A 14783-nucleotide genomic window follows, 5' to 3' on the forward strand; every position below is an offset into this window, starting at 1 on the left:
TGGTAGCTTAGTTGAAGTGACCTTGTGACCTGGGATAACAGATTTAAAGATCCAAAATGATTTAGAGCATTGCTCATAATTGCCCCAAATGATGGGGTGGGGCTGCCCTTTCCTGTCACATTTCTGCCAGCAATTCTGTGACAGGTTGTCCTTGGTGTGCATTTTAACTTGCTTTAATCTGATCAATACTGTTGGGGGTGAGACAGGGAAACATCAAGTGATGTTACTTTTGAGCCTCACATCATGGAAAGAGAGCATTCAATCTCCACGCTACAAAAAGGTGCACAAGTTGCCAAGTGAGGATAACATCCAAAGAATTCCTTGAAAACTGCTAATTGAAAGTTAAAGAGGGAAGAGCGGCTCCATGGCTAATTCTCACAAAGGTGTGCTATAACACAGCACATCACTGAAGATACAGCTCATTAAGTGCCTGGCCTCTCTCCTTGCCTGGCTGTCATCAAGCAATCTCTCTGCTCCTTCTCTGCCCTGTGCGGAGATGCTGTTCCTGGGGCCCTGCCAGGTCAGTGCTGAAGGTAATCCCAAAGAATCCTTCAGCAAATGGTGAAGTGCTGGGGCACAAGGCAGAACAAGGTGTTCGGGGACTGAACTAATTGTGTTTTAATTTGTCTAGCACTGGTGGCAAACAGGGCTGCTGTGTGATGGTGAGGAAAGGCACCCCTCGTGGGCTGCTTTAAAAAGAAGCCTTTGGGAGAAGGAGGGAAAGGATGGGAGGCAGGGAAAAAAAACAAATATCCAAGCTAAAAATAGTATTCTTAGAATTGCTTTCTGGGCTGTCTGAACCACAACAATAAAAGTTCTTACACTCACGCCACCGGCATTGCAATAAAAGCGAAGAAAGGGAAAGAAGCCAGGAGGGTTCTAAAGCAGGCCTGGCCACCTCGAGCCACCTCCCTGGGACTGCATGCTGTCAGCTTCAAGGGGACACAACTTCTGACAAGCTCTCTCAAGATTAGCTGTAGCTGGCGTTTCATTGCTGGCCAAGCTTTAAGTCCAGATAACTGCACTTACTTGGCTCTGTCACAAGAAACCAGACCAGGGAGTGATTTGTAAACCAGGGATGTCATCCCACCGGTCACTGTCCATAGCCTTTTCTCAACACACAACCCAGAGAGCCGCCATATTAACTACACAGCTTGGCCGGTCAGCATCTTTGTGATTAAAAATTTGCTCCTTAAGTTGCAGGAAGAACATGTATCATTTCAGAATGATACTTTTATATGAAGTCTGTTCTGCTTCCCTTTAGTACCAGAACTTCCTATTCGTATGTATTTGGCTGCCAAGTCCAAGGCTCCTAGCTGTGCTGAGGTTATTCTTTATTTTAATAAACAAGATGCGTTGATTGTGAAAGTTACTAGTATTTACTGTAATAGCTAGCCATTAAAAAAAACCCAAACAAACCTCTGTGTCATTTTGAAAGAATTTTACATATACGGGCTCATCTAATTTTTGCAGTTATACCCATTAAAGATGATGTTAGCGCCCTTGGTTGGCAGATGAGGGAACTGGGCTCAGACAGTCCCAATTTCAGACATCTAGGACGTGCAGGGCCAAGACTCAGCTGATGGCTTCTGACTCTGGATTCTGAGCTCTTTCTTGCCTCTACTTTTTATGTCATAAAATACTTCCAGTCATTTAACAAAAGCTCCTCTAAGGAGTGAAGAAGGATCAATGAGCTATCCATCAAGTGTCACACAGTGAGGCAGCCTCCTTCCACTAATATAAACATTATGGGAAGATACAAGTGAGCAACTATGCCATCGTGCCTTACAGAGTTTCCATCAAGTGCAATAGCCTAGAAAAGTTTAAATGCAAATAAGGAACACAAGATAGGAATGAGCCAGTGATTAGGAGCGGTTACCTAGAGCCCTATATGTGGGGTAGACTAGTGGGTGACGGGGAAAAGAGGGCAGTATTCGGGTGCTTGTTCTATTCTGAAAAAACATCCTGTGAACCTTTTGGTTGAAAATGTTCAGACAGTTGGCTCTTTGTTCTGGAAAGCAGGGCTGAGATGTCTTATTAGTGGTCCCTGGCCAGATCAGCAATAAGGTCTTGATCCAAGAGTGGTCCATCCACAGATTGCCTGGAACCTCAGAAGGCAGCTTGGTACAAAGAGCTCTCCCTAAAAGGGGTACTGGCAGTTTGACCAGTCAGTTGGATTAATTCCTTCCAGTTTGCACTTTGATAATGGAGTGGACTGGCCAGAAAAGACTTTGGCCAATGCAGAAACAGGTGGAGATGTCCGTGTTTGTGTAAGTAGCAGGGAGGGGGGCTGGGGGAAGACACAGACACTGGCTATGAGGAGTGAGCAGAGGGATAGAGCCAGAGGCACCAAGCTGAAGAAGGTCTCTGGCCTCTAGACCCATCTTGGTTCCAAACAGGTTTCCTGTTCTGAATCAGGTGTACCCTTAAATGCATCCCCTATGTCTTAAAGTGGCTACCATGAATGAATTTGTCCCAGCAACAAAATAACATAACAACCCAGAATTCTTTTTATAGGAACTGAAGGTTTCTACTGAAAAGCACTTACTGACAGTAATTAGAGTCAGAATTGTGTATATCTCATTCACAAGGTATCAGAAGGGAGACAGATGTGCAGAACTTGCTATCCTGTCTCCTGGGAAATCTTCCCATCCCAATGGCTTCTTTCCTTTGAATCCATAACCCTAGACATGTGCCCCTTGTTTTAAGTCCATGAAAGTTTACTGAGCATCAGTTACGTGCAAGTAACCGTGCATGCCATTTACTAGGCTTAACCCACCTTATATCTATCACCTTCTACTTTTTATTGCTGTTCACTTTTCCTGTGTTATTTGGCTCCATAAAAATTAGGATCTTGCCTTAATATCCTTGTGGTCCTAATGTCTCCTAGGACACAGGAACTCAAGAATCAATTAATTAATGTTTTTACAACATGCCTCTCTGCCTGAAGTTCAAGGAAGTCTGAAAATGGTAGCGCTGGAGTCAGAAGCTACTGAGTTCAGGTTAAAAAGAAAACAAAGAAAGATATGTATAAACAGTGAACCTACTAACTTGTAAAACAACGTCAGAGGCCATTTGACTCATGTGACTAATTAGAGCAAGGGGAGGCATGTGACTCAAGTGAAGCCTGTCCACCAGCTGCTCAGTGACCTCTGACTTGGCCAGAAAAGTTGAGTGGGGCCAGGGAGATTCCTTTGTCGAAAGTGTCAGAATTGGGCAACGTGCTAGCAACTGGTGCTGACAGCTGACACCTGACAGTCATTTAGACTCAGGGGCTGGGCAGGGTATTCAGAACTCTGCAAGATACAGACAGAGCCTGAGCTACATGGCGGAAAGTAGAAGGGCAGGGGGTGGAGAGCCAGAGTGAGTGTGCGGAAATAAAATGCAGTAGAGAAGTAGAAACTGGTACACACACCCCAGAAAGAGCTCCTGCTCTTTCTGAAGCCTAGTTGGTGTGCCCAGCTTTTCCTATGTTCCACCAAGTATGTTTCTTGGAAACACAAGAAACCCCCCACCTGATACACCTCCCTCTTGTGAGGTCCTTCTCTTCCTTCTCCCTGCTGGCCAGAACATAAAACTAAAGCATGATTTTAAGAAATATTTTTCAGAAGACATAAGAAATTCTGTACTAAATGATATCCCAGTGGTTCTCAACTGGGGGTGATTTTGCCCAACAGGGGGCATTTGGCAATGTCTGGGGGCATTTTTTATTATAAATGGGGATGGTAGCGGAGGCCACAGGTATTGCTGACAAATTACAATGCACTGAATAGCCCCCAAAACAAAGAATTATTTGGCCCCAAATATCAGTAGTGCAGAGGCTGAAGAACCCCACTCTAGACCAAGGGGCTGATAATACAGAAATCATTCAAAGATCAAACATCACCTGATACACATGTATAGAGAAAGTCAAGACAGGGAAAATGTAACAATATTAAGAATTGGTGTTAGGGTGTTGAGATGGTGAGTGAATCTCTACCTTTTTATTTTTAAACTTTCATGTTTTTATTGGATACAGTTTGACAAAGCAAAAACAAACATACCAGGAAAAGAAAGAAGGGAGGGAAAGATTGGAGGAAGGAGAAGTCACTCCAACTGCCTCATCTTTAGGTGCTCCCACTGCCACATCATGGCCAGTTATGGGCAAGTGATGCCCATGACTCATACCCACTGAGAGGTGGGGCTAGCCACGTTGAGAAGGTGCCTCTCCTGGTGAATTACCTCTTGAGCATTCTGTTAAAAGTGCTGACAAATGCTCCAGTATCCCTACCTATGCCAAATTAGTTCAAACTACAAGTGGTCAGCCATAAAGGACAGAACCATTATTGTATCAAGTCGGGCTGAAGAGAGCTGGGACTCACCTTTGGTGCCCAAAGCTCAAGGTATGCTCCCTTTTAGCATCTCAGCCCCAACTAGACCCTGACTATGGGTTCATGGATTCAGGAAAGCATGACCATGACTGTGTGAGCAGGCTGTGCAGAGTAAGCAGCAGCCTCAGGAACAGGGTAGAAGTCTATGGGAGGCTCTGGTTTGGGGACATTGCTGGGCAGTGCCTGCTGCAGACACCTGGGCACTTTCCCCACCACGCCCCACTCCTTGCAGTAAAATCAAGTAACTCTTTTTAAATTCTCAAGTTCTAACTCCCAAAAACCTCTGCCTTGAGCTTAAGCCAAATCTGTCCTATTTGAGCCCACTTTACAGTCCATTTCTACAGTTCACAAATAATTGGTGGCATTCCCAAATGAGGTGTTAGTAGCTGAAGACACTGGATAAGTTTCCTTCTGCCTTTCTTTGCTCTCTCTCCTACCCTGGGCTAAGAAATATTTTAAGCAACTGTGTTACAGGAGAAAATAAACACTGTTCACCATAATTCCTTCAGTTGCATGGGCCATGACCAGTGTACTCAGAAATGTGTCGGGCAACAGATATCCAAGTTTGTATGTTGACGTACATATTTTCCTAAGTTTTCTCATTATTCAGTGCATGCATATAGCACAATATTGCAAAGGCATCAGAGTGCATGTGGTGACCGTAGTTCTCCTCTCCAAAGTAATCACTACTCTACTTTTTGTTACATGAAATTTGGAACTATAAGAACTCTACTGCATGTTAAGGGGCCTACAGATTAAGTGGCAAAGATGCTCTGGGAGAAGGTTCCGAATGGCAGACTAGAACAAAATGTCATCTTCTAATATGAACAGCTACGTCCTTCAGGGCGCAAACTGTTATTTGTAACCCAGAAAATATCTGCCCATTTGTCTAACATTATGAAATTAGGTTCATAGTCAGCAGTTTATGTCTCCCTGAAATATCTTAGGATCTGCTTTTGTTCACAAAATGAAACCTAATTTGTTGAAAAAATAACACATGATTTGTTCAACTACTTGTTTATTTCAAAGAGTCATTCACTCATTACTAGCATTTCTCAGTTTTTGATGTTAGGAGAAGAAAGGGTCACAGCTCTTTGGACTGTCTAGCAATATTTAATTTATGTGTTTAGAAAATAAAGTTAAGTCTTGAGTTCAAGATATGCATTGATGAGTGCAAGGTCAGGGGACCCTCCACATGCCACCACCCAAGTCAGGAACTCTTAATGGGAGGACAACGGGAGGGGTGTAGGGTGCCTCAGGTAAAAAGACCTATGAGAGGAGGATTTTAGAATATGTGAGTGGCTCCCTCCCCTATATCAGGTCAAATCTAGCCCACCACCTGTTTTTCTAGTTAAAGCTTTGTTGGAACACAGCCATGTCTGTTTGATTTCATTTTGTCTATAGCTGCTTTTGTAACAGCAGAGGTGAGCAGATGTCACCTCAAAAGTCAAAAATATTTACTATCTGGCCCTTAATGGAAAAAGGTTGCTACCCTCCTGCCTTAGATACTTGCTGAGAATTTACTCAGTGAGCTGCTATTACTAAATAACGTGTCCTTTTCTGTAAGTATGTCCTTTTACTCAGGGCTATAATAGCAAAGTTTACCTTTGGTGGCCAGTAACAAAGATCCAAAAACTAGTGGCTTCAACAAGATACTTGTCTCACATAAAAGTCCAGGGCTGAATGGACTCTAGCGTCGGAGACCCAGGCTGTATGCAACACAACTTCCATTGCAAAGGTCATAACATGGGCCATAATGGCTGCCAAAGTACCAGCCATCACATTCACATTGAAGTAGCAGGAAGAAAAAAGGACAGCCTCAACCCAACTTTTCAGGAAAACTTGTAGAAATACCATTAAACACTTCTACTTATAAATTATTGGCTAAACTCGGCCACATAGATACACTTAACTTATAGTGGAGGCTCAGACGTGTAGACTTTTAGTTGGCTGGCAAGCTGCTTAGATAAAAAATCAAGGTTACATTATTTTTTTATATATATATTTAAAGTTTATTCATTTATTATTTCTGAGAGAGGGAGAAGCACATGCACAAACAGGAGAGGGACAGAGAGAGAAAGGGAGACACAGAATCTGAAGCAGACTCCAGGCTCTGAGCTGTCAGTACAGAGCCCAACGTGGGGTTTGAACTCACAAAGGATCAGATCATCACCCAAGCCAAAGTCGGACGCTTAACGGACTGAGTCACCCAGGTGCCCAAGGTGACATTATTTTTTAAATGGGAGATTGGATATTGAGAGATAATTAGCAATCTCTGCCACACCAAGTCCCTTTTTAAGATCGGTGCACACTCTGGGCAGGCTAGTCATTTGGCAGAGCTCCGGAATAACAGGCCTTAAATATTTGTTTAACATTTATTTAAAAGATGGTAAGATCAATGCCAATAAGACATATTTTTGGGTTAGATGGTTTCTTCCAAATTTCCAGTCAAAAGTACTGTCTCCTTCAGAAGAAACTGGACAAATTCTTCTTCCAGGTAGTATGTGGTTGTGTGTATAGACTGGCATCAACAGAGTACTCCTAGACAGTCCAGTGATTTTTTAAAATTTAATTTTATTTATAAAAATGTTTTTTAACTTATTTTTGAGAGAGCACGACAATGTGAGTGGGGGAGGGACAGAGAGAGAGGGAGACACAGAATCTGAAACAGACTTCAGGCTCTGAGATATCAGCACAGAGCCCGATGTGGGGCTCGAACTCACAAACCATGAGATCATGACCTGAGCCGAAGTCAAACACTTAACCAACTGAGTCACCCAGGCACCCCAGTGATGTGTTTTTCTGTTGTTGTTGTTTTGTTTTGTTTTTAATGGAGTATCTGTCTGCCTGGTCTGTCTGTGGTCCACAGGACCCTGATGCTACCTCAATCTCACTGTAATGTCTCCAATTAACATGCCCATTCTACATTTACCCTAACTACTGCAAATCATCTACAAGTCAGGAAAACCCAATATTTGCTCCCTACCCCAAACCACACTTACTCCCACATCCAGACCATAACATTGCTTTATAACCTTTAAGATCTGATGATATTAACCACAAAGGGCAACTCATCTAACTTTGACACTGGTGATATGAGAGGCAGAGCTACAGAGCTAAGGCAATAGCAAGAAGCAAAAGCTTAAGAAGTAAAAATTTAAGAACAAATTCTGAATCCTTGATTCCAAAGGACTTCTACATATCAAACAACACTGGGGAAAAAATTAACAAGTCATGTGCTTCTGGCATATCAGGTATTACTTAGCAATCAGTCTTATTCCCGTACTTTTCCTCCTTCTCAAAAGTGAGTAATCAGAATTTCAGTATTAACACGTAAATTCCTGGAAATTTCTCTCTCACATAAAAGTCCCAGGCTGAATGCGTATTCCATTGTGTCAAAACCCCAGGCTGCTCCATACATTCTATTTTCTGTAAAGCTAAAGGGCAGATATCATCTACAAACTCCAAAGTAGATTTCAAGGCTGCCAAAAGCAGGTGAAATCAAGTAGAAGCCAATGAGAGGATGTGAAGAAAAGAAACACACACACAGTGGCATTTCTCAGAAAACACAAGCAAAGATACATTTCTCAGAGCTGAGGGCTACGACGTGAAGTTCAAAATTTATCACTGAGGTAAACAAAAGGTGAATCTTTTGTTTGTAATAAGAGAGGATTTGGGACGGGAGGCAGAACTACGTAAAGAATCAATGAGATGAATGAGCCATATTTAAAGAAAGAGTTGATTTCTTGGTACTGGAGAGGAAGAAAACTATGTGTTGTGAAAACAACTAGCCTGGATGATCACCCTAGCCCCTCTCTGCCAAGTCAGCCCCCAACCTCACACCTCAACTTTATGCAAATAGCTGGCTCAGAAAATCCAGTGCTGTTCAAATACAAGTAACAAAAAAGCAATCATGTGCACACCACAGATACATCAATTTAAAAATCAGGGAAAAAATAATGAAGATGGCAGAAAAACTCACTAACGAAGTCACAGAAAAAAAATGTTGCCACTGGATCATAAGAACTTGCTGGCGAAATATCCTGCAATAAATTTTAAAAACCAAATGAAGCAATTTCTCTGTGAAGCAAAATTACAAAGCAGAAATAGAAAGTAGACGGCAAGAAAACAGAAGGAACAGAAATGTGAGCTCACAGAACTCAGAAAAGGTGGGGAAAACAAAGTAATCAAAGACGGAAATGGAATGTGAGCAGGGAAGAAGAGATTGCAGAAAACAGTAAGGGACAGAGAAGGTAGCAATGAGAAAAGCATTCAAAATGAAGTGGAAATAAAGAATTTTAAAACATTACACAGAAAGCTGACAAGTAGAGAAGTCAGACAAAGAAGAGCCTACTCATGTATAACTGGAATCCCTACAGAATGAAACAGAATAGAATGATGGATCCGAGCAAATCCTTAACGATATAACTCAAGAAAGCTTTTCTAAAGCCAAAGCAGAGTCAAATCTGATCAGCATAAGACTATCTCTCTCTCTCTCTCTCTCTCTCTCTCTCACACACACACACACACACACACACACACACACCCCAGGGTGAACAGGCCTCAGACAGTTAGTAAACTTTATCCTAGGACCCAACACAGCTTTTGGCATGTGGCAAACACTTCATAAATATTCACTGAGAGACTAACCAAACAGCTTTTTTTCCCACAAATTCCTCTGTTCCTGGGATGTGATATGGTAAGAAATTATTTCTAAAAGCAATACGGAAAAACTCCAAGATCCTTAAAACATTGTTTCACATATTTTTCTTTACGAAGGCAGAAAAGATTAAATACACATTTTAGAAACATTTTCAGAAAGGACTGGTATAAAAGTCTTTTCTGATAAACGATACATTCACTATAAATTCTAGAGACGTTTTGTATCATATGCATTGAGTTCCAGCAAAATTTCATTATGTGTTTCCATAGCCATTTTTCACAGAGAAACAACAAAGGATAAAATCAGAAAGTTGGTTTTTTTGTTTTTTTTTTTACTTACTTTGGATGTTCAAACTTGTCTATCAGTTCAACTTTTTCCACCAGGTCTCCTCCAATTGTTCGTACTAAGTCATAGAAATCGTTTTCTGTATAATTCTCAGAGGGTAACCAGAATGAGATGTCATTTATCACAGCAGGATATTTGCTAAGAGGCTAACAAAACAAGAGAAGAAAAGAGATTGATTTGTTAGTTGGATGAGAATGTTTAAATTTTTCATGGAAAGTTACACTTGGCTAATTAGAAAATGCTGGTAAAGCATTATTTCAGCACTTGGATTTTCAGGGACAGAGTGAAGAGAAAGATAAAGCCAATGTTCAAAATTAGCAAATTCCATTATGAATGTTATGGATTCTTATCACATTCATTTGTAACATTATCATATATTATATTTATATAACCATTAATGTTCAATTTAGTATAAAGCAATTTGAATATATCATATTTCAGGGCTTTTTTTTCCCATTTGAATACTAGAGTAGAAAAGTTCACATTTAATTAACAAGTGATTCATTAATTTCCTGTGATATTTCAGGAAATCATTTTAATAGAGAAATAAGTAAAGGCTTGTCAAAATTGATATTTCAATTAGTAATGTCATTATTTGTTAGTATTTCTAGTTATTAAAATAAAAGACTGGGATGATAAGTAGTCATTTGGGGAGTTATTTTTCAAATTATGATTCCAAGAATAAACACAAATGTAGTCATTTCCCCCATTTTATCCCATTTTTTTCCAGTTTATTTGAGCTCATTATTATACTGGACAGGTGTTTAAAATTAGATGCTTTTATGAGTCACTGCATTTGTTTATGTGGCATATATATATATATATATATATATATATATATATATAATTATATATATATAATCAGTGTGGGTCCCACATATATATGTGGGTCTATAAGTTACTGCCACGATAAAAAATGTTTTGTTATAAAACTATGAAGTCCTAAGGGAATATGTGCTAAAGTATAAATCTGTTAGAAGAGCAAGTTTATACACTGGTTTACAGCAAGCCTGATATCACTATAAACCCTTTAGTGAATCACTGATCAGGAAAAGTATAACTTTTTAAATGGCAAGACCTCTGAAGAATCAAATACTCAAACGAAAAATGATTATACAACTTGAAATATCAATAAAGTTGTCAGACAAATGCATCAGTTCAGAACACACACATTTCAAATGAACGTTATACAGCTACCATCAAGGTGCTTTTGACAAAATAGCAAGGCTCCTGAAAAACATCCTTGGTTTTCTCTCCTATAATAAAGTCAGGATCCTGTGATAAATCATCCCTGGGTTAATGTAACAACACAACAGGAGTTTGGTGGTTACACAAGTTGCTCTTCCTTTGGACAACATCCTCCTGCCACTTTAGGAACACGAAAGTTTAGGGAGATTAGATAAAAGGCTGGGATTGACAGGAATTAGCACAAAATGTCCTCTTCAGCTGATCTGAGCTGAGATACCATTGAGCCCTGATGACAGAAATGGGAGGTGTCCAACTGAGCATTAGTGTCAGCAACCCAGTGACAACAAGAAACATGATAGTAACATAATAATGCTGTCAGCCAGGATATAGGCCCCCAAAACATTAAAAAAATATATCTTACAGTAAATTACACTTTTAAAAATTAGGGAGAAAAGCCCAGACTGTTATACTGCAAACTAGTTTAAGCTAACAAATTATATATGACAAGTTTAAAGTAATGGTTTATCTAAAGGAAGCATTCACTATATTAATTGGTATATGTCAGATGTGGGATACCTACTAATGACTTATGCTTTTTTGAGGGGGAAAATAAAATTCTGTTTTGAAAATAAGATTATGGATCTATGGTCACTGGAATGTAGGCTTTCTGATCCTGAGTCAGAGGTGGTGTTAAAAACTAACCAGGGGCTTCCCACTGCTCTTAGGGTAAAGTCCCCAATTCTTGAAAAGTTCTAGTTCTTTCTGTTGTTCTCCAGGCTCTCACACCAGCCTGGTTATTCAGTTTCTTGAACACACTAAGTTACTTCCTCCATATACTGTTTCCTGCCCTCCCTACCCTATTTCTGATCCTGCATTACCACATTCAATTCTAACCCTCGCAGACTCCATTAGTCCTTTGTCATGGCAGCCTATATTACAATTTTTGAGGGTGGGGTGTGTATCTTTTTATACCTCCAAATCTCTATTACCTTGCATAGTCCCCATGACATTGTAGGTATTCATTAACAGCAGATTACAACACTACTTAGTGTGAGCAATGGCTACATTACAGTGAATCAATTAGATGTTCTTTCTTCTGTAGCCAGACCAGCTAATGGGTGCATAAGGTCAATAAAGCATAGAGACTTGCCTCTATCCCTGGCTATGCTGCCATGAAGAGATAGTGATCATGTGGGATGACACAGAAGAGGTGGACAGGCAAAGTGATTTGGTAAGGACTTGATAATCCACAATCACAGAACCAGATAATTTTAGAATTGGAAAAAACCTGTTAACCTAAATAAAGAGGTAGATTGAGGCAAGCTTGAATGACCAGAAACTGAGTTTATTCGGGAATAGCAGAGGAATTGCAATTCAGAAAATGCATGTTGCAGGTGAGTCCACTGAGAGCTTGGGGCAGGCTATATCAACAGGGAGGAGTATGCAGAGAAGGCAGTCCAGCCAGAGTCTAAGCAGTAAGTACCCTGGCAGGAGGATGACAAAAGATCTAAATATATATAAAGAACTCATATAACTCAATATTGCAAAACCAAATAATCCAATTAAAAAATGAGCAGAAGACGTGAACAGACATTTCTCCAAAGAAGACATACAAATTGCTAACAGACACGTGAAGATACTCAACATCACTCATCATCAGAGAAAATGAAAATCAAAACCACAATGAGATATCACCTCATACCTGTGAGAATGGCTAAAATAAAAAATACAAGAAACAAGTGGTGGCGAAGATGTGGAGAAAAAGGAACCCTCGTGCACTGTTGGTGGGAATGCAAACTGGTGCAGCCACTGTGGAAAAGAGTATGGAGGTTTCTCAAATAATTAAAAATAGAATTACCATATGATCCAATAATTCCACTACCAGCTATTTACCCAAAGATTATGAAAACACTAATTCAAAAATATATGTGCACCCCTGTGTTTATTGCAGCATTATTCACAATAGCCAAAACAGGGTCCATCAATTGATGAATGGACAAAGATGATGCTGTATATATACACAATGGAGTATTATTCAGCCATGTAAAATGATGAGATCTTGCCATTTGTAAATGCATGAATGGATCTAGAGAATATAATGCTAAGTGAAATAAGTCAAAGAAAGGTAAATACCATATGATTTCACTCATATGTGTAATTTAAGAGACAATAAGAAAAAAACCAGACTATTAACTATGGAGAACAAACTCACGGTTACCAGAGGGGAGGTGGGTTGGAGGATGGATGAAAAAGGTGATGGGGATTAAGAGGACACCTTGATGGATTCAGATGGGGCACCTAGGTGGCTCAGTCCATTGAGCATCGGACTCTTGATTTTGGCTCAGGTCATGATCTCATGGTTCCTAAGATGGAGCCTGCTTGGGATTCTTTCTCTCCCTCTCTCTCTGCCCCTCCCCTGCTCACTCTCTCTCTAAAAATAAATAAACTAAAAAAAAAAAAAAGAGGACACTTATGAGCACTGAGTAATGTATACAATTGTTGAATCCCTATGTTGTACATCTGAAACTAATGTAACATTAAAAAAAAATTAACGTTTATTTATTTTTGAGAGAGCGAGAGCAGGAACCAAAAAGGGGCAAAGAAAGGGGCAGAGAGAGAGGGAGACACAGAATCCCAAGCAGGCTCCAGGCTCTGAGCTGTCAGCACAGAGCCTGATGCGGGGCTCGAATCCATGAATGGTGAGATCATGACCTGAGCCAAAGTCGGATGCTTAACTGACTGAGCCACCCAGGCACCCCTAAAACTAATGTAACATTGTATTTAACTGTACCGGAATTAAAATAAAATTTTAAAAAAGAGGCCATGTCTCTGTCCTGCTCTGTCCCTAGGATCAAAGCTTCACTTAAGCCAGAGGTCATGGTGGCAGCAATTTGTAGCAGTAATTATTGCCTCCTTTCTAGAGTTTACAGAGCACAACCACCACCTGGCCCTATTTCTAAGAGTTTCGTGGTTCCTGTACTTGTACTTGAGTGAACACTTTGGCACAGTGCATGATTCAGAGCTCTTTTAGTTCCAACATTCTGCCAGAGCCAAACCTCTGGTTTCCCTTCCCTGCTTATGAATCCAGAATGCACAGTGTCTTCATTCCCGCTCTCAACTTCGTGTTGGTCTTGTCCACAGATATAGATCTTTTGTAGGGGGAAAAGCGAAGGCATGGTTCTGTCTTTTTCATGTTCTCTTTTTAGACTGTTATCTCTCACTGCTGTGTGTGTGAAGCAGGTAGAGAGAGGCCTACAGAGCAACATTGACTTGACTCTGTATCTCCTTACACAACGGTTCTTAACTTTGTCTGGGAGAGGACAGAGACCTCCCTGACAACGTGAAGCTTCAAATCCTTGTTCTAGAACATATTTTCACAAACACAGATTTCTACATGGGACTTCTGGGTTCACAAACCCAGTAAAAGTCATTCAAAGGGTCAGATAAGGACCCGTACTCAAAACCGTGTCATGAGTTCAAATACAGACAACTGAAACTACTGTGTGAAGGGAATTAAAAAATACCAAAATTGTTCTTACTACCATATGATATATACACATAAGTATGCAGTTTGCATTCATATACATTTAAGGAATGTGTATTTTATGATAATAAAACCATACATGAAGTCATCATTGTCTTATGGTAGCTACTAGAAATGCAGTCACATTTATATAAATAAAAAAGTCTGCTTTTTATGGACTGGACTAAGAAGCTCCTTATTGCAACTCAGGACAGCTCTGAAGGGCCCCCCTCATTCCAGAGCTGCCTATGGGTAGGCAGAGGTCTTTGTGGCAAATGCATCATAGCCTACCTTCTCCCTCTGTCCAGTCCAGCTTCCGTCCCTTCCCGTCCACAGGGGTTGATCCTGACAGAACCTGATAATAAGCTTCCAGCTTGCTAACCTTCATCTTAGAGTCTGCTTTGTGGGGGAACCTGACCTGTGACTCTGAGACATCAGCAAAACCAGCTGACAAAAAATTTAGTGCATTTAGGGGGACGCTAAGCATCAAGGAACATACACTTAGAGTGAGGCACATCTGGATTGGAGTGTGGGCCCCACTGCCAGCTATATGCTAGAGGGAAATGGCTCCACTGTGGTGCCCTGGCAGACTGGCATATATTACACAGGCCCCACAGGGGAAGACCTGAACCACAGCCCCACCTGCATTTGGCAGGCTGCCTTGTGATCCTCATGGACAAGACCGCTAGGAGGC

The 14783-nt window shown here is 40.7% G+C and overlaps 1 protein-coding gene across 17 annotated transcripts in view; it reads right to left on the reverse strand.

Annotated features, from left to right (window-relative positions):
- The window catches only part of FARS2 (phenylalanyl-tRNA synthetase 2, mitochondrial), a 619002-nt gene that overhangs the window by 226647 nt on the left and 377572 nt on the right, over positions 1-14783 (reverse strand). For 16 of the 17 annotated variants that reach the window (XR_002072565.2, XM_019419846.2, XM_019419849.2 and 13 more), the window contains one exon: positions 9373-9524. The exons of the other annotated variant lie outside the window; for it this stretch is intronic. Coding sequence is in view for 15 of the 16 variants with exons in the window: in XM_019419846.2 (XP_019275391.1) it covers positions 9373-9524 (152 nt within the window). In the remaining variant the exon portion in view is untranslated. The remainder of the gene's footprint in view (positions 1-9372; positions 9525-14783) is intronic. 17 annotated transcript variants of the gene reach the window in all.

Source organism: Panthera pardus, unplaced genomic scaffold, assembly GCF_024362965.1.
Source record: "Panthera pardus isolate Hobbes unplaced genomic scaffold, ASM2436296v1 HiC_scaffold_17, whole genome shotgun sequence".
Lineage (NCBI taxonomy): Eukaryota > Metazoa > Chordata > Mammalia > Carnivora > Felidae > Panthera > Panthera pardus.